Consider the following 26,708-nt stretch of genomic DNA (forward strand, 5'->3'; position numbering starts at 1 on the left):
ATTCGGCCCTCTTCTCTTACACTCCACAAAGCACTTAGTTTACAGGCTAAGCAGCCTAAGCAGTCACACTAAAAAGGTGTCAATATTATCCTGTTATATATACAGACTGCAGTACAATAATGCTCAGTTCATTTGCACACCCAGTGCAAGCTGAGGCAAATATACATAGTATAGCATGATGGTGGGTGTACTTAATTGTTGCTATACAACAACCTCTGCCAGTCCTCATCAGTTGTACATTTGCATCAACGGTTCTATTCACGAACCATTGTGCACAGTACGATCACAGAAGATAAGTGATTTGGAAACCCTACATGGGCTTGTTTGAGGTGTATTTCTTTCTTTTTTTTTATCGGATTAAAGGTTGAAAATGGGAATATAGGAAAGAGATGTAAAGGGGAAGCAAACAGAGAGTAGAACAGAAGGTGAACAACTAAGGAATGAGCAGGACGAAGGTAGGGAAGGTGAATTTTTTTTTTGTAGGACAGGTGCCCATTTTTCATTCATAAAGAGGAGGAAAGCTGGGGGAAGTGATGGGTGTAAGAGGAAGGTAAGACATGGAATTAACAGGGGAAAGACAGACATGACTAACAGAGTGTATGGTAAGTAACACGATGTAACCAACAGTAGTGGGCATGGACAGAAAAGGGAGGAGAACACCAGATTAGAGGAGAGGAAGTGGTGCTCTCAGCTGTAGTCTCTGCCAGCTGAGATCCAGTGAGAGATTACTTGCTATCCTGGGTACCGTCACCACTGGGCTGTGCCTCAGATGGTGCTGGACAGGAACAGGTACATAACAGAAGGAGTCACTGGAGGAGATTCTCCATTTGGCCTATTAGAACATCGAACTTCCTGTTTTTTTTTTTTTTTTTTTAACAGTAAACATCTTTATTAAATTAACCATGTATGACATAGGCAATCATACATTTATATAAATGAAAACAAACTGTATTGACATAATTTTAGTTGCAGACATTATACAGATTATAATTTAGCCAGTCATTGTCAGTTAAACATTACATAGCTTGTTCAAATCCTGCAGTCTTTTAAACCTCATTCCTCCTCTGCATGTTATTGTTCCAACAATTCCCATTTTGTTCTATGTAATTTGCTGCTGCCCTTTTCTAAAAATCTGAATTCCAGTTACTTTATCTCTGCTACTGTATTCACTAGTTCAAGTTCACTTGGTTTAGACTTTGATTTCCGTATCTAGTAATTGCTTTTTTGCCACCATAATTAGACTCAGCAAGGCTTTACTATGTCTGGGCAGTTCTGATTTTCTATCATAGCTCAAAAAAATAATTTCCTTAGTTACATCAGTGTGCTCACCCAGTATCTCTGCCAGAGTAGTCTGCAGGGAATCTTTAAACTCTGTCAACTCTTTACACTGCCAGAAAATATGTTCCCATTTACCTCTTTCTTCCCCATCACACCTCCAACATTTGCTGTCTACCCGAGGAAAAAATTGTTTGGAGTCTACTTGGGGTATAAAAATACGGATGTATATTACATCCTTAAAAAAACTCTTCAGCGAACGTCTGTTCACCAACCAATAAGCGGTGAAATCCATCTTCCTCGAATGGCTGTTTCAGCTAATTTTTTCCTAGGAGAAAAAATCCCTTGGCCAACCAAAAACCAGACAAACATTCAAACCCTTCAAAGTGAGAAGCTTCACCCCCCACACCACCACAGTGTGGGGGCACCCCCCCCCCTAACTAAATATACCAACCCCAACAACAGTAGAGAAAAGGTCAAATTCTTGATGATGGCCAAGTGTTTTTCCCCTAGGAAAAAATTGGTTGAAACTGATGTTCATGGGAGTAAAATTTCGCTATTTATTGGTTGGCGAACAGGCGTTCACTGAAGAGGTTTTTTGAAGATGTAATATAGACCCTAAAAACACGTATGTGAACACTTCCAAGCAAAGATCCTAAGTCTTCTATACTTTGTTGCATATTTGGGAGACATACAAACATCCCCACATTGTTCCTTTGTGAGTTGTTTATCCAATCTCTCTTCCCAATCCTTTCTGACCACCTATGATTGATTCTTATAGTTATCATGCAGTATTTTATATGCTTTACTAATTATTCATTTTTAACACAGCTTCTGTTCTAGATTCTACTAAAAACTGTACTAGTTGTGGTCTTTCGCTTATGATTCCCCTATGTCTTTCTCTTTGTCCATACTCTGATATCAATCCTTGATAGGGAAGGCAGTCTCTAGCTTACAGTCCAAATAAATTCTTGGCCTCTTCCCATTCTGTTACCTTTACCTCTCTAATTATTTGCTCCCAGTATGCTGGTTCTTTTGACATTTTTTTCACCAATAAATTCCAGCTCTTTCTTGCCTATTGTCTGTATCCCTAATTGTAGTCATTCTATTGGCAGAATCTCCTTTTTGCATTCCCGTGTTGGCTTAGTTCTTAGAATACTTTCTGCTACTTTATGAATATAATATTTTGTATGGTTATTGTTATTCTCCTTAAAGATTTGCATCCAAAATCCCAGTCTCTCTCTGTTTCTTGAGCTTCCACCCATTTCATCATTATCCCTTTCCACTTTAAGTTATAGGTTTCTGCTTGTGCTATGTATAAGAGCCCAACTGTTTAGCTCTGAAATACCTCTTCAGATCGGGTAATCCCAAACCACCTTGTTCAGTTTGAAAAATCAAAGTATCCCACTTGACACTGGCCGTCTTCCCCTCCCAGATAAAATCCTTCAACTCTTTATTAATTGCTATCCACAACTTCTCCTCCAGTTAATAAAAATATGTCTGACCTCTGTGTAAAACGAAAGTCACTAAAACATTTTAACTACTTATAGAGCTTCCACTTTCTCAGTTTTTATATTATCTTTTAAGTCTCTTCCCACATATCCTTAGCTGCCACATCAAAATTATTTTTAATCCATACTCTTTAAGTACTTCATTTTATTATGTCTCCATAAATATGGATATTACTGAACCAATTTGTGTGTAGATATGTAATTTACTGCTATTGCCTTTGTTTTAGCTTCATTAATTTTGTATCCCAAAAAGATTTGAGACTCCCTCAAATTGTTCCACAACACTGAAATGTCCTTTTCTTGTTTTATCAGGTATAAAATAATATGATCTGCAAATAGAGCCAACTTTTCTTGACTACCATATCAATTATATCCTTGAATTTCTGAGTCCCTTATTTTCTTTCCCAGTGTTTCTAAATATAATCCAAATAACAGAGGGGAAAGAGGACACCCATGCCTGGTTCCTCTGGTCAAACATTCAACTTCCTGTAGATAATCTTCCCAGAGTGTCTTCCAGCTGTTGATGAGTGACAAAGGTGTTGCTTCCACTGGCATTGCTATCAAAGGGTTCAACTATACCAGCAGCTGGTGTAGAACCGCCTGAAGCAGATGGTACAGGTAGGGCCGGCGGTGTGGAGACGACATTGGCAAGCTGAAACCCAGATATACTAGATATTACTGGTGGTGGCGGCACTGCTTCTGCCACCTGTGGGGGATGAACATGCCTTGCCAGTGGAATGGGTGTAAGTCCTTTATGCTACTGTATCTTATAGTAGTAAAATACAGAGAAACAAAGTAATAAACAAAATAAATGTATGTAAAGTAAAGGATAATGACAGGGGATGAGGTATACAAATACAGTGGAAAAATGAAGCTCATGTGTATGTTGAGTATGTTATACTTAGACATAATATACTTGATGGACCAAAAAAACACTTCTCATTTTAACAAGTAGTACTGTAGACAACTGAGTGGGGGACCTGAACCAAGAACTGTTGTTGCCTGCATTCTGAAAGACAGAGGTTTAATGTGTTGAATTACTTAGACAAACCAGCAGGTGTCTCTTGTCTGAGATACAGTAATGATGTCTGAGAGAAATGTACATATACAAAGAAAACATGCTGTTCAAACGTAACATTTCACTCACAGGTTATGTGCAAAGGAAAGAACTATGGTGATAAACGTGTCCACCCAACCAGTAATGATTATCGTACATATTTGTCTCATCTAATGTTGCATTTATTATTATAATGAGACAAAAAAACTTAAATATTTCATGATAACACAGCTGGTGGGAGGATTGAACCCATAGGCATTCTCAATGTGGGAGCAGAGTCTTAACCATCTGACCAACTTGTCCACATATATGAGAAGATGTATGCACAAACACACCAGTAACATTAAACAGCCATACTGGTGCATTTGAGGCATGGCAGTAATAACAGAAGTGGCAATGATGTATGAAAGATATTAATTTTGGGAACGAATACCAACCACTGTCAATATTAAAACTAAGACAGTCTGAAGTATATATATATATATATATATATATATATATATATATATATATATATATATATATATATATATAAAATGTTTACAGGATGTAGAGCTAACAAAAGGTCTGGTCTGCTTATAGTACGTAAGTGGTACCTGCTGCTTGACTCCATCCTTCCATTATTGTAGAAGATCAGGATTGCTGTGCCTCGTTTCACTATGATGGTGATGGCACTGTTTTCCTGTGTGTGTGGGATGCTAGTTGCATGGGTGTCAGCCTGGGCTAAAGTATTCCAGGCTTCAGTATTATACTGAGGCTCTTCATAGCTCTCCTGGAGGAGCATCTGGACGTAATCCTGTTGAAAGTGATGGAGAAATATTTTTGTCTCCTTCATACACTACCTCTGCACTGTGTAAAAGGAGGACTATCCTCCTCTTCTCCTCCAGCCATGTCTCACCTTGAAAAATCTCAGAGAGAAATGTCACTGTATTGGTTTCCAAATCAATTTTCATATGTTCCATTTTCCACACACTGGCAGGCATTGATGTGCACCTCATTTGTATAAAGCATGGCAAATGCAGAAGGTATAGGTACTGTATTGTTATTGTTCACAATGGTGCCTCAAGGTGTGAAATGTGGCAGTCCTCAATCCCTGTGTATGCTGTTAAAAAAGTCAGGCACTACAGTGATTTTATAAAGACAGTAAAATATGAAATTACAGCAACCCCCATAGCATGGCTTGAACATGCGTGGTAATGCTGCCCACAGGGACCCATACATGTGCATGGCATTGAGTACAGTTGCGCATGATGGTTAGCAGGGGTGCTTGCCTTGCAAATTGAGTGATTCAGTAACGAGTTGAGCCCTGTTTAGCATACTATTCATGACCAGGCAGGTGACTCTGTCTACAATGTAACACTGAGAGAGAGACAGAACCTCCTCTCTAGATTTCATAGTTTGATGTCAACAAAAAGTGAATTGCTAAAGAAAACAGTACTTCAGCAAAAATATGTCTGCTTGTATGTTAAGTGCTGCTACTTAAGAGGCCATTCATTTATAGCATAGCTGTTCCGAGTACTGTTCAACCATTTGACATTAGGATGTAGGTATGTATGTCAGTACTTTTAAGTGTGTTGACCAATGTGTATTGACAGAGGGATTGCAAGGGTAAAATAGTCACTTGGGTGCAGGATTGCTAAGCTCGATGGAGGACATACCCATAAGCACATACTTAAGAGTACTGTTCAGTACATTTTACTGTTGTATACTTGACATATAACATTGTAATAATGATAGGAATGGTCATATGTCTTTGGTCATTTGCAAATTTTTGATTGATTTGTGGGGGACATGTTAAATAAACCTAATTGCCTGACATTAATTAAAGAGTTTGGATACAGATATAGAACTGTCTTGCACATCAAAAACATTTTATATAGCCAAGATGAATACTAGTGGTATTAGGATTTGTAATGATCATGCAGGAACAAGATTGTCGATTACTCTGCTGTCATTCCAAGAGAGCAATTCCTAAAAACCAGGCCAAACAGAATTACAGTAATGCATCTGATGGGACATCATCCACACATAAGGCCAAATTCTCAGATGTGGAGACTGAGGTGCTACTCCAGGCCCTTTGTCTCCATGTCTGATGGCTGTTTGGCCTGCATGCAGCCACCCTCTCCATACCATGTTTATGCCTGGGAAGATATTCTAACCAATGTTAGTGCAGTTGGTGGGTGGGACCACAGTTAGAAAATGGTGTGCTGCAAGGCCATTGATATGATATGGGGGTGCTCAAAAAGGTCACGAATCCTGGCATATGAACACAGGATAAGAACTTGGGGGGGGCATCGAGTTTACCACCTCTCATGGAGACTGAGTAGCATCTCTACAGAGTCCCACAGTACAGTGCTGGATGTTGGAGCAGAGTTGAACAAGCCCCAGAGTCAGTCCACTGCAGATATCCCAGGTATGCATGCATGTTTCTGCATACCAATACCTGGAAGTCCTTTGTGCCCTGTACTCACTGTAAAACTTAAAGTTGTCTGACTTGCGGTATAAAGGTATATCAGGGGTTTAGCATTCGCAGTGATCTGCACGTAGCATGTGCCTAAAGGTTTGCTTTTTTATCATGTCTGTATTTGTAAAACTCTCAGTTGCATGTATTCTTCTGTTGCTGGGTCGTACTGGATATTTTTTGCTTTGGTGTATTCACATGGATTCTTTGTCCACCACTACTACTGTGGAAATGCCAATACCTGCTGTTGGCGTTGATGAGCTGGCAGAGTCAGAGAGTACAGAGTACATGTGTTGGACAGAGGGAATGTGACCACTGAATCCCCAGCACATACCATGGACACAGTCTCACAGAAATGCACTTTTTACTTTCATACTCCTTGGCAATCACACAATTACCTGCGAAAGACATGCACTCCTGTGCTTCCTTCTCCACCTGCTAATATGATGAATACTGTGCCATCCCTTTCTACATTGCTACTTGGTTTGCCTGTGTCTGAAGCACAGCTTGGCCAGCCTGGCCAGCCTGTGCATGAATAAGCACAGACTGGTGTCGACTTTACAGACTTCATTTTTAGTGTAGTGTATCTACTTAACTCTTATATACTGTGTTCTAAGACTGTATACAAGTCGCTGCCTCTTTGCTAGTGCCACAATATACTGTGCTCACTTCCAGCTGGCTTGATCATCCCCTGCTGCTGGCTGCTTCTCTTACTCCTCATGTGATTCACTGTCCTCTGCCTGTTGTGCTGGGAACTGTTGCCCTTGTATGTGTCCACTCTACTGCGGGTGCTTCCTAAGTATAATATTGTGTAACATTGTACAAGGGCACGATTTTTTCCTCCGTGTGCCAGGATCATATTACAGGGCATCATGGAATGGATTCAGACAGAGAACGTATGCCTTCAGCAGTCCAAAAAAGTGTTTCTGCACAGTTGTATCCATTGTCTGTTTAAATTTGTTGATTTCTTAAGAGTGTCATGAACCAAGGTTCTAGAGCATATCCAGCATCACCACAAAAATGAGACGTCACCCCTCACAAGCTGTTGGTACAAGTCACAGGTATGCCATATGTGGGAGTTGTGATAACTGCCTGGTTAGTCTGCACACACATTGTAGATAATACCCTGTGCATTACCGACCACCTGGCAGTTGATGGAGTGATACTCATTCATGTACCTACTTCCCAGTTCACCAGGTGGACCTTTATTTCAGTGCTGGTACAGTCTGTGGGCTTCAGTAACTCAAGGAAACGGGCTTTGACATAGAAATCCCACATGATGTCTCTCTCTCTCTCTCCACTAGGCATACATGAGAACCACATATGCTCCTTTACATGCTGAAGAATGGCATCAATAAACTGTTGGCATATTCTTATTGCAAGACACCTGATATACTCCCACTGTGTCCCTAGTAGTCACTGAAAGGTCCCTATAGCTAATATATGTAAAACCATACATACCTTAGTATCTGTTGGGATGGGTACTCGACGACTGTCATGGGGCTACAGATGAGGCTGGAACATTGCCACAATTTCTTAAATTCGTGAAATTTGCAACATGATTGGATGACTGAGCCTTCAATGGTGACATTACGCACCATTCGGCATGGCAGCATCAGTAAGTGCCTCTTGCAGATATACATTTACTAAAGCTGTGGCAATCCATTACTTAGCCATTTACTAAAGCTGTGGCAATCCATTACTTAGCAATTCACTTAATATGAACATGAGCATTTGTCTATATTCAAATATACTGTGGGTGCACCTTAGTTGCATGGCATTTATATATTTTATGTATAAATATAAACTGTGTAGAATATGAACCTCTATTTTGGTTTGCCTCATCAAACACAAAGTCACTGTTTTTAATAATGTGTTTCATTATATGGACATTAACATGTACAGTGCTACAATGTGCCGCTCTTCATGGACACATCGTGCATCTTATTTTTCGGAATCATGCATACACTGTGTGTGGCCGCTTATCACACACACATTTACTTACCATGATTCAGCAAGTTTTCTGAATCCAGCCCAGAGTTTAGGTTTGTTAGAGGTTTCTCTTCTGTCTGTATTAGTCACAGATTACCTTTGTGTCAGGGTGTTGGATCTCATGGTAGCAAATGTTCCTATGATTCTTGAGATTCTACTTGAGAGTTCCTCGCTAGAACCTTCGTCCCCAGTGGCCAGATAGTGTCAATCCCCTGAAATTACAAAAACGCATCTGTCATTTAACATGGTGGGTGGATACCAGCAGTATTATTTTTGGCATTCCTGTCCCCCTTCCATCTTCCTTGGCAACAGTCATCATAGATGCAGCACACCTGGTGTGGTGGGCTTTACAGAAAAAAAAAAAGTTTAGGCTGAGTAGATATCATCAGAACTTTTTCCTTCACATCAGTTTACTGGAGATGAAAGCAGCTTTATTGACCATCCAAGCATTCCAGGATTTCCCTCACCCATGGAAGTTTTAAAAAGAATGACAGACAGACAACATGACAGTTGTATGATATGTCAATAAATGGAAGTTTTGGGGGGGGGGTCCAGTCATACCCCTTATGCTAGAAAACTGTGAGAGCGTGGGAATGGGTGATTTCCAACAAGTATTTTCTTCATGCTGAGGAGTCCCATTTCCTCGCCAGACCAGCTGTACAGGAGACTGCTGCTGTCCCTTCAGTTCCTTGTTAAGATCTTAAAATAGAGCACTAGTCCTATGTTATGCTATAAAGGGGCTTCTTCATTCTTTTACTGAGATCATCACTGAGAGGTCATGCAGCCCTCAGGTGACTAACAGGATTCCTATACATGTTTTCCTATTTTCTCCAGAGATTAATTATATGCAGAAGCAAAACTTCACAAAGTCAGTGCTTATAGCTCCATACTGGCCTCTGCAAGTCTGGTTGTCGTTTCTTCTGCTTCAGCTGCTGGAAAAGCCTTTGTTCTTGAGACCCATGAGAAAATACTTGTACTGTCGTTTGGAAAATCTCACCCATTATGTATTCCTTAACATCTCACCACTTAGCTTCTCTTCTTTTAGTAGTTGCCAATATTTTTTTTTTCTTTTTAGCTAGGGAGGTCAATTTACTCTTGCTTTTTTATAAAGATTGACAAGAGGAAGACTTAAAGGGACAAAAGGACATATTTCTTAATGTAGGTTACCTCCTCCAAGGCCTCAGTCCCTTTTTTATTTCTGCTCTTGCAGTACTTCATGTCTAGCAGATGTTGTTGATACTGTTTTTTTTTTTTTTGTCCAGTTGCCTGCAGTCTCCAATTTTCACCCAGGGCAAGATGGTAGCTGCTTAGCTTTTTGAACATTTACCAAGCTTTTCTAAAAGGTAGTTTCTTGTTGAGACCTACAATATGAGATGCAGTACCTCTTTTGGACCTCTGCTTTATTCTCGAAGGCTTCATATGAACTGGCTGCTATTGCAGAATTAAAATACATTTCTCGGAAAACCCTTTTTTGGTAACTATTAGTTATTAGCTAGAATGACTTCCAAACTTCATGTCCTTTTTGCTGAATCCACTATATCTGGTCTTTTACAAACTGTTCTATTTTTATGCATGCAGTTACAGCGAGTAACATTTAAACTAATACATACTGCACAGATGTCCATCATCTGCTGAGTTATGTGGACAGAACCAAGGCCATATGTAAAGCCACCTAAATTTTGGTTTCTTTTCTTTCCGAGTCTTTAGGCCATAAAGTTTCCAAACTGTTTGCCGAATGGCTTTCTGATTGTATACACCAGACACAAGGTATTGCTTCATCTTGTTAAAGCTTACTGTGCCAGAGCTTGTAGCCACTTCAGTAACCTGTTTCAAAAATAGGGTCCTTGACAGTATCTGTACATGATCTTTTCTGAATACCTTTACAAACTATTATAAGCTGGATTTTGTTTTCAGATCCAGGTCCACCTTTGGAGCCACTGCTCTCAAGGGTATATTCTCCTAGGTGTCCACATGTTAGGAAGAGCTTGGGACTCTATCCTTTGTCCTTCTTCACTCTTATAGTTTTAGCATTATGGTAAGTGCATAACTTTCGTTTGTGGTGAAACCTTAATTATACAGCTTCTGCAAATGGACAAATCAGAGTACTCTCCAAGAAAAGGATTTTTTTCATAATTCATCACTGCTTAAAAGTAAAAGCATTAAATACCATTTTCTCAATTGTTTCCAAAGGTTTGAAGTACTTTAACCACAGTGAGGGTAGTGGAACAGAGGCGCATCTTTTCAGATACACTGCATCCCAACTGTGTCCTGGAACAGGTTAGCTCTTCTGCAAATATGCCCAAAAACAACAATCAAAATGGAAGCTGGGAGCTTGCACAGTGGAGGCTTACAGGAGATTAATATGGGACACCACAGGAAAAAGAAGCCTCTTCTGTTCAGGGGATCATTGCTGAAAGTATACTTTTGTGAGAGGAAAGAAAGAAGATGATAGGAAATAGTGCTTGCCTGACACCATAGCTTGGAAGGACAGGGTATAAATCCTCAAGATCTTAGGTCATCTCTCTGTACTTAATGAGCAGCAACATTGTTATTGTCTCTGCAGGGGCAAGTAATTTGAAAAAGAAATGGGTCATCACAGTGCAGTACAAGAGGATAAGGAGCAGCACTGTTTTTCCATGTCATGGGTGAGGCTAGGGTGCATTGCACCGTCAGATTCTCAATGTCACTGTGTACTGTAGTGGACTTCACTGTATCAGCTTGGAAGTACACTTCCTCTACTGGCAGGATGGCCTGAATGGGCCTGTGAGAGAAACCTGTATCCCAAGTGATGGGTTTGAAGTTGAATCCTAAGTGATGAGTTTAAGTGCTTTGTTAACAAGTATTTGAACTAGTTACAGAATGAATGTATTATGTAGGGGTGTATAGCGTCAGTGCTAATGAGCTAGCTACAGTAATAGCATATTATGTGTTATCTATAAGTTGTAGAGAAGTCATTAAAATTGTAGATTTCATTAAGGGTAGACCCCACCTTCTCTTTTAGAAGTGCAGAAAACGTCTGCCAGAACTGAAGAAATATATCTGCAGAAGTGAAGAAATAGACCCCCCCCCCAAATTCTTTGGATCCAGAAATGTGGTTTATACTGCATTGCCAGTCTATTAGCTGAAATGTCTGAAGGGTATAGTGTGCTTAATTCCTGCATGTTAATGGGAAATAGCCATAAGTAATTTGCAATTTCTTAGCCATTTATTCTTTATAATATCACTATGTGCTAATGAGACAATAAATGTTTGATACTGTGCTAAAGAAGAGAATTAAGGGCTGTGAATTCAGTGAAATACATGATTCTGTAATAAAAGATACATGGCTTGTGGTATGTGAAATGATGGCTATGCTGTTAACATTCACAGACCTGATCTTATCAAAAGCTATAAATGTGTACAGAACAAATGGTTCAAGAAGTAGAATCTTTTGTGTTCACACTTTTACTTAATTTATTCTACCTCCAGATACCCCCCAATCTTTTTAACCTTTGCTAGCAAGGCAATTAACCAGTGAACAAGATGTGCACAGAATAAAGTATGAGCCAGTCAGAAATGAGAAATAAAGTTTAGCTGTATTTTGTAAAAGTAATGCATATGAAGAGACAAGGATCCAGAATGGACGCTCTCATCTTACTTTAATTAAGACTTGCAGTGGTATAGCTATAAGAGAAGGAATTGTTAACCTTATAGCTGATCCTGCAGTATCTGTACTAGAGCAAGGCAAGATGTGAAAAAAAAAAAAAGGCAAAACTATATGTGTTCAAAAGAATTTACACTTTGAACAGAAAAAAACGAAAACAGAGAGTTTGTTTTAGATGTGAAGATGACTTTGTACTGTTAAGTATGAAAATAGAACAGTGACCTTGAGACACTGCAAGGCTGTTGGAAAGAAGTACGGAATATTAATGGACAGAATTCAGAATTCAAACTTGACACAGATGTAGAATGTAATATCTTGTCAGAGAATACATTTAAAGCATTAGGCTTCTGGCTGTAAAGAGGGCTTGTGTGTATATTGCTAACATGGTAATTGTGGTGTCAGTAAAACTGCTGACATGAGTACAGAAATAAGAATGGCATTTTTCAAGTAGTTGCACTTGAAGAAGTAACTTAAAATTGTGGGTCGGGTAGCTTTTGAGAAGCTAGGAATAGTAAAATGAACTTGCAGTGTAAAAGGAAAGACTGCATGTGTCCAGAAAAGTACTTGGACCACTTAAATGTAAAACTTAACAGGAACTAAAGAGAACTTGGATGCCATTAAGAAGCAGAGCCAGCACAATGGATAAGTAGTATTGCCACTGTTGTGAAGCAAAATGGCATTAGCATTTGTATTGATGTGCAACATCTGCATGCAATAATTAAGAAAGAGCTTTATTCATTGGTTATAGATGAAGTAGTAGTTTAAAGTCTACTAAATGCCAAGTTTTTCTCAGAAATAGTTGCAAAGTAGGTCTCTTGACAGTTAAGTCTTGAGTTCAAGCTTGTGTACATTTAATATACCATTAGGAAAGTTCAGATTTATTGCAAAGAGCTGCTACCCAAGAGATTGAAGACTTAAAATGTGTTGTAAACGTAGCTGGCATCCTGTTAGCGTAGAGTCATCTACAAGGTGAGCGTAGTAGGGGACTGATACAACTACTGAGTAGATTGGCTAACCGCAATTTGAAGCTAAAGAAATTCAGTTGTAAAATCAGAGTGACAATTCTGAAATACAGGAGTCATCAGATGGTTTGAAACCCAATCCAGAAAAAATATATGAGCATTTGTGTGAATGCCAGACTAGAAAACAACCAGTCATTAGAGAGGTTTTGTGGAATGATGTGTTATCTTGCGAAGTTAGTGCCTAATATGTTTGAAATACCTGTGCCTGTAAGAAAAATGTTTAAGCAGGATGTAACTTGAAAGTAGAGCTATAGACAGAAAAGTGATACTGATCTGCTGAATAAACTAGCTACAGATTAGCCCCAATACCAAAATATTGCAATCTGAATAAAGTCATTTTGCAGGTAGATGCCATTCATAATGGTATAGGAACTGTGATCTTATAGACCAGTTGCCTTTGTGTCAGTAGCATTTACATAGACACAAAAGGAGTACTATAAGTAACAGTTCCCTTGTAAAAACAAGAAAGTCCACGGCCAGAGACCAAACGTACTGTGGATAAAATACTTTTAATTCAAGAATAAAATCCAATTTCGACAAAACAGGACATAGAATTGAATCAAGCGCTTTCACCCAGGCTCTCCCAGGCTTTATCAAGACAACTAACATAAGCTTAAGAGCTGCTTTTTATACAGCCACTGAGCAATTCTAAATGGAATCAATTAATTAATTGTTTAATCAAAATACTACTACCTTAAAGACATATGCCTTAATTCACCAGCAATAAACAAATATAAAAAAAATATAAACTAACAGATGTATTTCTGCACAATTATAAAACAACAAAATTTTACTACATACTCAACATGTCCTAAAAATATTTTAAACACTTATAAAATACCTGTACAAATATGCTTAAATAAATAACTAATTTGTAGTGTGTGCAACAATTATCATCAAAAATATACACCACCACTACTGCAATCAGAAAATAGACCTAAAATATTTTATATTTATATATATATATATATATATATATATATATATATATATATATATATATATATATATATAATGCCTTAGTTTAAAAAACTAGACAAATAATACATACTAACCAGGTTTATTATTAAACTAAAACCTAAAATTATTTTATATTGCTCATATAGCGCTCTTGCAAAATACCTAATTTCTAATTCAAGATTCTTTTATGAACAGATGAAGGCTTAAAAATAAAACAAAAATGGACAATAAAAACAACATACTTTAGGATAACCTATACCATCCCTACCTTTCATAATTTAGCCCTTCTTAATTTAAGTATACTACTTAAACTGATGGCATCATTAAGACCCGGGGGTTTCGAGGCATTGAGTTTTAACTGCCAAAGCAGTTCCCTATATTCCAGGGTCATTTCCCAATCACCTCCTCTTGGGTTAAATCTAACTTGTTCTAGCACAAGAAATTTAGTAACAGTTAAGTAACAGTTCCCTTGTATCTGAGGGCATGTGAATATGTCGGTGGTGGTGCTGCGGTAGCGTTGTCGCCTCACAGTAAGATGCTGTCTGGTTTGATTCTCAGCTAGAGCGTCTTCTGCGTGGAGACGTGCGTGAATGGGGGGTGTACCTTCGTTGAAGGTTGTGCATCAGGGCTGGCAACTCGGCACTTAAAAATCAACTGCCAATCATTAGCGGACCGGAGTTCCGCTGTGGCGACCCCTAACCGGGAAAAAGCTGAAAGAGACAACAACATATGAATATGTATGTGGTAGAGAAGATGGAAACAGAACAGAAACCCCTGAAAAATATACTCAAAAATTATTTGTACAAGGAAGTTTCAATACTGCAGTGGTTGTCACTTAATCTACAGACATGTGAACAGAAAGAGAAGCATAGACCAGACAAGGAACTACGCAACATGGATATTTAGTAGAACATATTAACTTGAGAAACATGAGAAGGACTGATAGAAGAAGAACTAGAAATTATTTAAGTAATACTGCAGTTACTAGTGGCAGAAGGAAAAGGAGAAGAATTTCAGAGGTTTAGTTACCCAAACTCAAAACTGCTGTATGGCCTGAGTAAAAAGCATCAGTAAGGAAAGAAATATTATCTTATTTGTGTAAGGAAACAAAAACAAATGTTTCCAAGGTTTAATGTTCAGTGCTGATAAAATCATCTGAAATCGGCTGTGAAAATAAGTGCCTAAAAGGCTTAGTAAATTAATCTGACAGTAGTGATACAGAAAGTAGTAAGAAATAATGAATGTCAACTCATATAGAGCAAGGAGTACTGAATTGTGCCATCTGCAGTGCATACTGTAATGGCTCAGAAGAGAGAGTGGCATCCTTCATCCTAGATCTTTCAAGGAATCAGTCATGTAAAGATTTGTTCCATTTTAACTTTGATATAGGCGTAGCCCCTTAGTGAAACTGACCCCTCTTTTTTAAGCTACCATTTCCTAATACATAAATAGTGCATCACAGCTTCTCTGATTAGAGAGTAGTTCTTTTTTGGCAGGAATCTGCATTTGTTGGATCCACTCAGTAACTCCTTCAGCTGAAGGTATTGCGGAATCCCAGCTCTTTCATGTGATTGGACTACAGGTTTTATATATCTTCTTCTTCTTTCAGCTTTTTCCGGTTAGGGGTTGCCACAGCGGATCACCTGTCCGCTCATGATTGGCAGTAGAGTTTTACGGTGTCAAGTTGCCAGCCCGGTGGTCAACCTTCCACGGAAGGCACACACAAGTACGCACTCACGCCTAGGGCCAATTTAGAGTGTTCAGTCCACCTACAGCATGTCTTTGGGATGTGGGAGGAAACCGGAGCACCCAGAGGAAACCCAAACGACCCACAGGGAGGACATAAAGACTCTGCACAGAAAGCACCTCAGCCGAGGATCGAACCAGAGAACCTCTTGCTGTGAGGCGACAACTCTAACCGCTATACCACTATCTGATTTGCTCAATTACATGTACACCAGGCTCCCAATTGGAACTTACTTTCTGTGCTGCTGATTGGCTATCAACAGATAATGCTTGTAGCTGGAAATTGCTTTTTGATTTCATAGTTGTACCTTATCTCTGACCTAGACAGAATGTTCTTTTATTGAAAATCTTACTATTTAGCTGGACAGTGTAGAGGGTGGGTGACAGGCCACCCATTAGCAGGCTGAGCAACTCATTTTCTCATGCTCCATCATTCAATCTTCCTTTCAAGGATATCTTTATTTCCCTGATTTCCTGGTCTCTGTTTAGTTTGAAATGTTGATTTCTTATATACTGTCTTGTCCATCACATGCACTGGTGACATTGCAGGGACAGTTGCAGGAAGGATTCCCTCCTTTCTAATGTGTTGTAAAGGTTTTACTCTACTAAGGAATAAATAATTTGGTACTCTAAACTATGTTTGACAATACCCATACACAGTAGTTGTTTTTTTGGATGTTAAGAGATCATTTGAAATATTCCATTGAAGGTGACCCCCATCATGACAGAATGATGTATCTTTCTCTCTCAAGCTTTACTTGCTTAGTGGGTCTTTATACCAGTGAGATCCACTCCCCATCTAGTTTACATAATGTATGTCTGTGTGATGTTAACCCTCTTGTCCCTCTATGGTTACCAAGGGGATTTTCACTCTAAGCGGCAAGTGGATTTCACTCTTGAAAAGTGTCCCTCCTCCTCCTAGTCAGCAGCACTGTTACTTTTTCCATAATTCTTACATTTTGCTTCATTCCATAAAAGTTATAGCCACCCCCTCTCCAGACTTTTAAAATTGGTAAATGCTATTGTGCCTTGTAGATGTCTATCAGCACTCAGTACTGTTTTTTTCTATAATCCTTTGGAACACAGACAGCAGTGCTGGACCAGAATTTCAGGACTCCAGACCCTACCCTCCACACTGATCAAGTTTCTAAAACCTAGTAGTTGATACCCAAACAAATTACCATTCTTGATTTGATTGGATCATTTGATCTTGTGTCTGAATGGCTTGTGACCAGACACCTTCTCTTCTGAGTGTGGTGTACTTATAGTAGTATCTTTCATTGTGGTACAAAGTTAACAAAGGGTACCCAGCTTAATTCTGTGGTGAGTCGTCATTGGCTGGATATGATCTGCAATTTGCTAGAGTTCAACTATTGGTCTTGCAAGGCTATCTTTTATTTATTCCACTCACTGTCTTTTTGTCTTTAACTGAAATGGACATTCTAGTGAGTTCAGTCTCCTGCCATGTACCATTTCTCGATAAAAATTTTGATTCAAAAGTAATATTGAAAGCTACCAAGTTACTTTTTTTCTAAAGAAATCAGTTATCTAGGATGAAAGTGCTCGCTTTTTTGTGTTTAATAGTATGGCCGTTCAGAAGTGCTGCTTTATCTTTTTGTGTTTTAATATATTGAGAGAGCGATGCATGAATGATATATTACTGCTGCTCTTTGTTTTATGATGATGTAAAATGTAGAAGATGCTCATTCTGTATTGGCAAAGAGGTCCACTATGCCATCTGTTATCTTCAGACCTTAGTGCTTCTCTTGCAGAGCTTTGATTGTCCCTAGTATGAGGATTTTTTTCTCTCATTTAATTTATTATTATCATCATTATTAATTATTATTATTGTCATTATTGGGTGGCCACGGTGGTGCAGCAGTTAGCGTTGCCGCCTCACAGCAAGTTGTTCTCCAGTTCGATCCTCGGCTGGGGTGCTTTCCGTGCAGAGTCTGCATGTCCTTCTGTGGTTGCGTGGGTTTCCTCCGGGTGCTCTGGTTTCCTCCCACATCCCAAAGACACTCTAAATTGGCCCTAGGTGTGAGTGTGTGTGTGTGCCTTCTGTGGAAGGTTGGTCACCGGGCTGGCAACTTGACACTGTAAAACTCCACTGCCAATCATGAGCAGACAGGTGATCCACTGTGGCGACCCCTAACCGGGAAAAGCCGAAAGGAGAAGAAGAAGATTATTGTCATTATTATTATTTTGGGGAGTCTTTTTAATCTGCTTGTAGTAAAAATCCATTTACTTGAGTCACACATTCAGCTTTTTGTTTTCAATTTTTCCTCCTTCCCTACTTTGTTTTTCACACGTAGTGAAAAAACTGGGTATATGTGCATTTCCTTGTCTGCACTCTGTACATCTGGCATATTTGTTATATTTGTGTGCATCAGTTAGTGTAGTTTACCTGACAGTCATCCAGTAAAGTTAATATGACCCTAATTCTCATCTGCTTCAGTCCGTCTGATAGACTTTGCATCTTTTTTATTTATGTTATGGTTTGGTGGTGATAGGTTTGCAGATAACGGGTAGTAGATACTATGGGGATTTATATTTTTCATTCTTTTTTTTTTAAATTTGCTTTGTTCTTTTTAGTTTTGTGGGGAAGCTGAAGGCCATCCTAGCAAACAGTGGATATAAGGCAGATATCTTGGATGAGATGCCAGTCCTTTTCAGAATACTAAGACACACCACATACATACGTCCACATTTACAAATAGTTTAGAGGCTTGCTGGGTCTCATATAGTACAGTGCGTCTTTGAGGTGTATAGTACAGTGTCTTTGAGATGTAGGAGGAAACCAGAAACTGGCAAAACCCACACAGACCCAAGGAAGTAATGCAGACTACACACATAAGGCAGCCTCAGCTGGGAACCAGAAAGCCAAGTATTGTGAGTCAGCAGTGCTACCCTTGGCATCACTTTGTTGCCTTTTACCTTATATGATTATTTATATTGACCATTAGCAATAACTGCAGTGTGATAAACATATTTTGTAAGTATACAGATTTGCCTGTCTATAGAAAGAGATGCTAATCTGCTCTTGGTTGGAGTAAGATTTTAAGAAACGAGGATAACTTAGAAACATAAATCTCTCCCTATTTGCAGTGTGACACAATCCCCTTATCATTTGGGACTGAGGAGTTGCTGGAAGTGTGCCTCTTTCTGACATTTGAGACTTCCTGTTTAGTAATTGCAACATTTTATATCACTGCAGCACTTAAATTTTTGTATGACTGTTAACATTCAGTATAGCCTAGCCCACTTACCACAATGAACCAATGAAATACTGGAAGTGGGCTTCCTTTTGCCACCTGGGACTTCTGTTTTAATAACTGCCACAATTCATGTCATTGTAGTAGTTTGCATTTTGGATTACTTAACTTGTTTCTCTCTTTTTGTTCGATATTTCTTGACAGTCACCTACTGATGGAAGCTCGTTCAATGGGCCGAGGCTCCAGAATTACTAGAACAGGTTTCCGATTGGTAGACGGCCAGTCTGAATGTAGCTCAGAAAGGAGAAAGACAAATGTACGATTTTGGGAAGGTCAGGATGTCCTGGCAAGGTGGACAGATGGTTTGCTTTACCTTGGAAGTGTTAAAAATGTAAGTGCACAAGTTTTTGTTATACAAGCTACATAGTTATCTGTTACTGGCTTAGCATTAGATAGGGAGGCTAAAGTTTGCATATGAATCTCTCATTGACGTGTTGGGTTTAGTGGAAAGTAAGTTGAAATAACAGAATTTTGTTTTATTGTGTTTTATTAGAACAATAGATATTATGCTTCATTGAAAAGTTCTTGCTTTTACAGAAGCAAACTATTTGACACATTTATGGGTATTATTTATTTTATATTTCTGAATATGGATATATAGAAGAATATTCAGACATCCAGATCCCTTTAGAGTTTCTGGATTGTTGTTTGTATAACACAGTGTTGTTTTCTGATGTGTAGCTAGTCTTCTGCTTTTTCAGCTAAGAACGTCTTGCTTTAAAAGTAATTACTACTACTTTGAAAGCTGAACAGAATTTTGCCAGCCATCAAATCATTTAGCTACAACTTGTAAGAATGTTACTTAAACACAAAACACACTACTGTTAATAGTACATCAGTCAAAGTTGATGCAGAGTAGTCAGTTGTACAGATATAAATATGTTTCACACATGTTTTTGCAGTGTTGTGAGGCAGGAGAACTGATTTATCACTAAACACATTCTTTGGTCTACCTTGTGCTGGAGTTTTGGTGTTTATGTATGTAGAAATATATATATGTGTGTGTATATCTATAGCTATATATATATATATATATATATATATATATATGGTTTACCACCATATGGCCGACCAGTGGATGGTCGAGCCCGAATGTCCAAAAGGAGTGCAGCAACATCCCACATTTGCGAACGCAGATGTTGCGAATCGCAAACACCTGCCCCCTTTTTGAACCATGGTAGCGCTCATTTCTGGATGTAGAGTGGTTGGAAATGTTTTTGCGACATTCCGACCATTCGACATGCTAGGATTCGCTAAATATATTTGGGCATATATAGGTTCGAGCCCTGTGTGCTCGACCATATGTTGGTAAACCTCTCTCTCTCTATATATATATATATATATATATATATATATATATATATATATATATATATAAAAAATGTATGGCTATATGTCAGATGATTGAGTTTTCAGAAGCTTGAAATTCATATAGACGAGACCATATGATCAAGTTTCCAAAAACTTAAATATCCCAAAAAAAGCAAAACACCCAAAAAAACGAATTTTTATGTTTATGCAGGGGGTGGGGGTGGCAACCCCCCCTGCAAATTATATATACCAACTTTGAGATTGCATTACAGAGAAGAAAAAGGGTAAATTTCCCGATCCTTGCTGAACCGCGATCTCCATTCCAAAGCTTTGAGTTTTCAAAAACTCCATCATATGGTCTTGACCATATGAATTTCGAGTTTCTGAAAACACGATCAACTGATAGGGATCTATAGCTATGTATATATGTGTGTGTGTGTATATATATATATATATATATATATATATATATATATATATATATATATATATATATGTATATATATATATATATATATATATATATATATATATATATATGTATATATGTGTGTATATATATATATATATATATATATATATATATATATATATGTGTATATATATATAGTAGGCGGTATGCAACTGAGTAGAGCTGGAGTTTTTTTAACCAAGCAGCATATGGCATCTGTTTGAGACCCTTGATCCTCTTGGTGAGATACTTTTGGGGTCTTTCTAATTGCTGCAGGTGTCTGGTAAGGTACATCCCAAAAGGGGCATTGTATTCTATGATGGGCCTGATGAGGGATGAATAAAGGGGCACAATTACCTCTCTTGATCTAGATGTGAAACCCTTCGTGATGAGGTGGGCTATGTAGAAGGTCTTTCTAACCACTTTGGCAATGTGGTTTTCAAAGGAGAGATTGCTATCAACATGGGTCCCCAGGTCCCTAATAACTTTCTCTGTACTTAATGGGTTTCCGCCTATGTGGTAATTTGTGGGCACATTGTTTTGCCAAAGGGTATGACTATACATTTTTTGGCATTTAGCTTTAAACCATGGCACTGGCACCAGTTATCTGTCTCTGTGAGACCTTTTTGAAGGATGTTTGTGTCAGCTGGAGAGTTGATTATGGCCCCTACTTTGCAGTCGTCTGCGAACTTGGTGAGCCATAGTCCTCCACGCTTGCCTGTACCTCGGAAAAGTATATACCGAACAAGAGTGGTCCCAGGACAGAACCCTGTGGGATGCCACTTGTGACCAGTTTCGAGTCTGACATGGCTCCAGCAACTCTCACTCTGTGGGTTCTGTCTTTGAGCCAGTTTGCGACCCATCTTGTGACATAGGGGTTTATATTTAAGCTGGATAGCTTATCTATGATGCCCGAGTGGGGTATTGTGTCAAATGCCTTTGCAAGGTCCAGATAGGCTGTGTGGACTACCTTCCCTTCATCTATGGCTTTGGTGACTGTTTCAAAGAATTCAACCAGGTTCAAAAGGCCGGATCTGCCCTTGACAAAGCCGAACTGGGTAGGATCTAGTGTCCCCAATGTCTTTGTTTATGAGCTCCATGATGATCCTCTCCATAGCCTTGCAGACTAAGCTAGTCAGGCTTATGGGGCGATAGTTTCCAGGGTCCGTAGAGGCTCCACCTTTGTGGAGTGGGACCACTGTTGCTGTACGCCATTCTGTGGGCACATATCCTGTAGTGAGGCTGAGATTGTATAGCTGTTTTATTTGAGGGATTAGTTCCTCTTGTAGTTCATGTAGGACGCAACCTGGGATGCCATCTGGTCCCATGGAAGCAGTGTTTTTTGCTTTGGAGAGGGCAGCCTTCACCTGAGCATCTGAGATGTTTGGGAGGCAGCCCTCTGCCGGGATAGATACTTGCTCTTTTGGGGGGGAGGGGATGGAGAAGTTTGCACTGAACCTGTCTGCCAGGATATTGGCAATGTCTGTGGGTTCAGTGTATTTTTTGTCGTTTAGAATCAACTCAGAACAAATGTTAATCGTGCATACAGCTGCAGTCATAACAGATGGGTTCTCCTGCCGTCAGGCGGGTCCTCTGTCGGCCGAATTCCAAAGTCTAGGTCTGGCGTCGGTTGTCGTCGCCTCCTCCCTGACGTCAGTGCGACAGGGGTATAAAGGAACCAGCCGACACCATTTTCTTCAGTCTTTCTTGCCGCGCGGTGCCCGAAGCAGAAACAGTTCGCAAGTGCTGGTCGGCCAGCTCCTGAAATTATGAAAATTTTGAAACCGAAGTCTTCTTGAAAGCTAAGTACCCCGTTGGGGAAACTTTTCTTGCCTCAGACCGATGTCAGACAAAGTTAATAATTGTATTTCATGTGGGAAGCAAATACCGCATAAGGATTTCCGTTCCATCTGTATACCTTGTTTAGGCCCAGACCATGACGTCTCGGTCTGTCGCTTTTGTGCTACATTCAACAAACGCACCATTAAGCGTCGGGCGGAGTTCGCCCAGCATTATTTTGGAAAAACATTTAACTATATTATGTCGTCGGATACTCCGACTCCAGTTTTATCTAAAAAACGCAAAGATAAGGACCGACGCACGAGGTCCGCGGCCTCTACCGACACCACACCAAAGCCAACTACACGTGGTCCGGTTCTCAGCGAGGCGCCTATGCAGCCCCTGACTACCGACGACACTTAATTGGTGGTGTCTCCTGTGCCAGAGGTCGCAGGCTCCTCGGCCCACACCCCGACTACAGATACCGAAGCCACTCTTGGCGTTGAACCTCAAAATGTGGACAGGTCTACCTCCACTCAAGGTGTCTTCAGACCTTCTTCTTCTTTCTCCATCAAGGCTTTCACTAAGTCTAAAGCAGCCATGCACTCTAAGAGACAAGCTACACAGGGCCCATCTCCAGGCCCCATGCCTAAAAAGCAGATGCTTAAAATTTAATTACTCTTATCAGGGGTTCTCAACCCCCACCGGACAAAAGGCCCAGAGTGGAGGAAGAATTCACCTAATATGATCAGGGCTCCATTATTTCAGAGCACTCTGATGATCAGGAACATTCTTACTCCCCTTTTGAAGACTCTGATGCGGAGGAGTCCATTCCTTCTGTATCCTCCCCAGAGGATTACTCATTTGGGGAAACTTTGCATACTTTAAGGGAACACTTCCACTGGGAAGGCCAAGATTATTCAGATTCCAGTTAAGCCTGACCGGTACTACAGAGTTCCTGACTCACACCAATTTCTATACAAAAGCCATGCTGCTGACCCAGAAACCATCTCACAGGGCCCCAAGGGAATTAAGGCCTCCACTGCTAAAAATCCATTACCTTCCGAGAGAGATTCCAGATCCTTAGAAAGGTGGGGAAAAAAGGTATATACCTCGGCTACCTTAACCATGAGGGCCTTAAACTGTCAGTTCCATATGCTAAAATGCCAACAGTTTTTGTTATCACAATTGAAAAGTAAAATGTCACAACCTGAACAACCAGACTTGAAGGAGTTGCAGGATTTGATGCATAGTGCAGAACAAGTGGGTAAGCATACCTTACAATGTGGTTTTGATGCTCTAGAGGCCTCATATAGAGCTGCTGTTACAGGATCAGTCATACGTAGACATGCCTGGCTCAAGGAACAAACCTTGCCTGATCATGTCAAAGCTAAATTACTAGATGCCCCTCTTCAAAAGGATGTATTATTTGGTGCTAATGCTGAGGAGGTATTAAGGAAAATGGAGGAAAAGGCTAAATCAATGCAAACTGTGAAAGATTTTCTACAGGTATAACCCCCACGTTTCAGTAGAAATTGGCCTTCCAAAAATTGGTCCTTTCCAGGCACGTACAGACCCCAAAGAAGCAGATACAGGCGCCCGAGGGGCAGAGGACAATCCCAAGGATCCTTTAGAGGCAGACAATGGCAAGCTCCTACACAAAGAGGTGGTGAGGATAACTTGCAATCATTCAGAAAGCAAGCCCAATGACTTTCCCCGTTGCATGCCAAGCAAGACTCAAATGGCAGCCCCCTTAGGAGGAAAGCTGGCATTATTTTCAAAGAATTGGCATATTTTCACAAAAGACAAATGGATCCTGGACATTATAAACAGAGGCTACAAATTCCATTTTCACACCCTTCCAAAAATGAGAGGCATGCCAAACCTGCCACACAATCAAAGGGCAGAGGCACAAAGGCAAATTACAGATCTCATAGACATGAAAGCTATTCAAGAGGTACCTACGCATGAACAAGGTCAAGGTTTTTATTCCAGGCTATTCCTGGTACCAAGGAAGGGAAAAGATTGGAGTCCTATTTTGGACCTGTCCATCCTAAACACATTTCTACTCGTACCAAAATTCAAGATGCTCACTCTACAGCAACTTCTTCCCATGCTGGGCAAGGAGTCTTGGCTGGTAACATTGGACCTCAAGGAGGCATACCTGCATGTCCCAATCAGACAAAAATTGCAGAAGATACCTCAGATTTCTTGCAGGTTCAACCCATTATCAATTCTCTGCATTGAACTTTGGCTTATCTACTGCGCCCAGAGTATTCACGAAATGCCTGGCATCAGTAATTGCCTACTGCAGATTTCAAGGGATACAAATATACCCTTATTTGGACAACTGCCTGATCCAAGCGGACAGCAAGCACATTCTTCTGAAACATCTGGCTTATGTAATAATGTTATTGAGCTCTCTGGGATACACAGTCAACAAAAAGAAATCAAGGCTAATACCCTCTCGGAAGATAATTTTCCTGGGTGCCAACTTGGACACAAACACCCAGATGGCCTACCTCACACCAGAGAAGCAGGGGCAGCTAACTCAGTACTTCAGAGCACTAGCAAATTGCACCAGGCTGACTGCAAGGAAAATCCTGCAGGCTCTGGGATTCATGGCATCTTGCATCTTACTAATCCCATGTGCAAAGCTGCATATGAGGAAACTTCAATGGTACCTGAAAAACATATGGTCTCAACACAGCCACGGTTTGGAAACAATAATACCACTAATTCCATGTCTGCAAAAGGAATTTCTGTGGTGGGCTCAAGCATGCCAAACAAACACAGGTCTTCCATTCAGCAAGCCTCAAGCAAATCAAGTCATCACAACAGACGCTGGACTACGCCTGGGGCACATGACAGATCGGTGCATTCAGGGCAAATGGTCCCAAAAGAAAAGCACCTTCACATCAATCAAAAGGAAATGCTAGCAGTAATAAATGCTATTATAGCTTTCAAGGACCTTCTGCAACCAGGTCAACTGTTGATAAGAACGGACAACACCACAGTTATGTGGTACATAAACAAACAGGGAGGAACACATTCATACCCCCTATGCAGACTGGCCATGTCACTTTGGAACATGGCCATGGACTTACAAATCGAACTACAAGCACAGTACTTGCCAGGCAAGGAAAACACGCTGGCAGACAACCTAAGCAGAAATATGACAGATCCACACGAATGGAAGTTGCATCCAAAAGTTTTTATAGAAATAATCCAAGCATGGGGAAGGCCAGACATAGATCTCTCTGCCTCCCACAAAAATCACCAATTGACAAAATTCTGCTCAAGGATTTTCCATCCAAAGGCCTGGAGAGTGGACGCTCTCTCTTTCAGTTGGACATCAATGACAGTTTATGCCTTCCCACCTCTTCCTCTTCTGCCCAAAGTTCTATTGAAAACCAGAGCAGACAGACCAAAGATGATTCTCATTGCTCCGGACTGGCCAAGACAACACTGGTACCCACTCCTGAGGAGCCTGACGCATTCCCCACCATGGACCCTGCCTCTAATGCCTCTTCTTCTGACTCAGCACAGCTTCAAAACTTTTCACAGCCAGCTAAAAACACTCGATCTAGCCGCATGGAAGATTCCTTAGCATCACAACAGACCCTACTCTCCAAGGAGGTGCAGGATGTCATTTTGGAGGCCAGAAGGCCGTCAACTAGAAAAGCTTACTCCGCAAAATGGAAACGGTTTTGTGTCTGGAATGAGAAAAAGGGCCAGGATCCTGGAAAATTGAATTTACCTCAAATACTACAGTATTTAGCTGAGCTGCTAAGCAGTGGACTTTCATTCTCCTCCATCAAAATCCATGCCTCAGCCATTTCTGCAGAATACAACACTGATCCACCCTTATTCTCTCACCCACTCTTAAGACAGTTCCTCAGAAGGGCTAAGAATCTAAGACCGCCAAGAAAACAACCAATACCTGCTTGGGATCTCAATTTCATTCTGGAAAAACTGACCTTGCCTCCCTTTGAGCCAGCTGCCTCATCAGATTTGCAATATTTGTCCTGGAAAACAGCTTTCCTTCTGGCTATTACCTCAGCTCGTAGAGATTCAGAACTACAAGCTCTCATGGCTGTTCAGCCTTTTATCATCTTCCATCAGGACATAGTTTCCTTAGGAACCAACCCGCCCTTTATGCCTAAAGTGGTATCCAGGGTAGCTTTGAATCAGGCCATACACTTACCTACCTTTTATCCTAATC

General features: G+C 40.1%; 1 protein-coding gene across 1 annotated transcript in view; it reads left to right on the forward strand.

Annotated features, from left to right (window-relative positions):
- PHF1 (PHD finger protein 1) overlaps nt 1-26,708 on the forward strand; it is a 2,051,426-nt gene that overhangs the window by 105,803 nt on the left and 1,918,915 nt on the right. Inside the window, exon 2 of the mRNA XM_044083522.1 lies at nt 19,087-19,273. Coding sequence (XP_043939457.1) covers nt 19,097-19,273 — 177 coding nt within the window. The 5' untranslated portion in view covers nt 19,087-19,096. The remainder of the gene's footprint in view (nt 1-19,086; nt 19,274-26,708) is intronic.

This window comes from Protopterus annectens, chromosome 9.part0, assembly GCF_019279795.1.
Source record: "Protopterus annectens isolate FY-2018-M chromosome 9.part0, PAN1.0, whole genome shotgun sequence".
Lineage (NCBI taxonomy): Eukaryota > Metazoa > Chordata > Ceratodontiformes > Protopteridae > Protopterus > Protopterus annectens.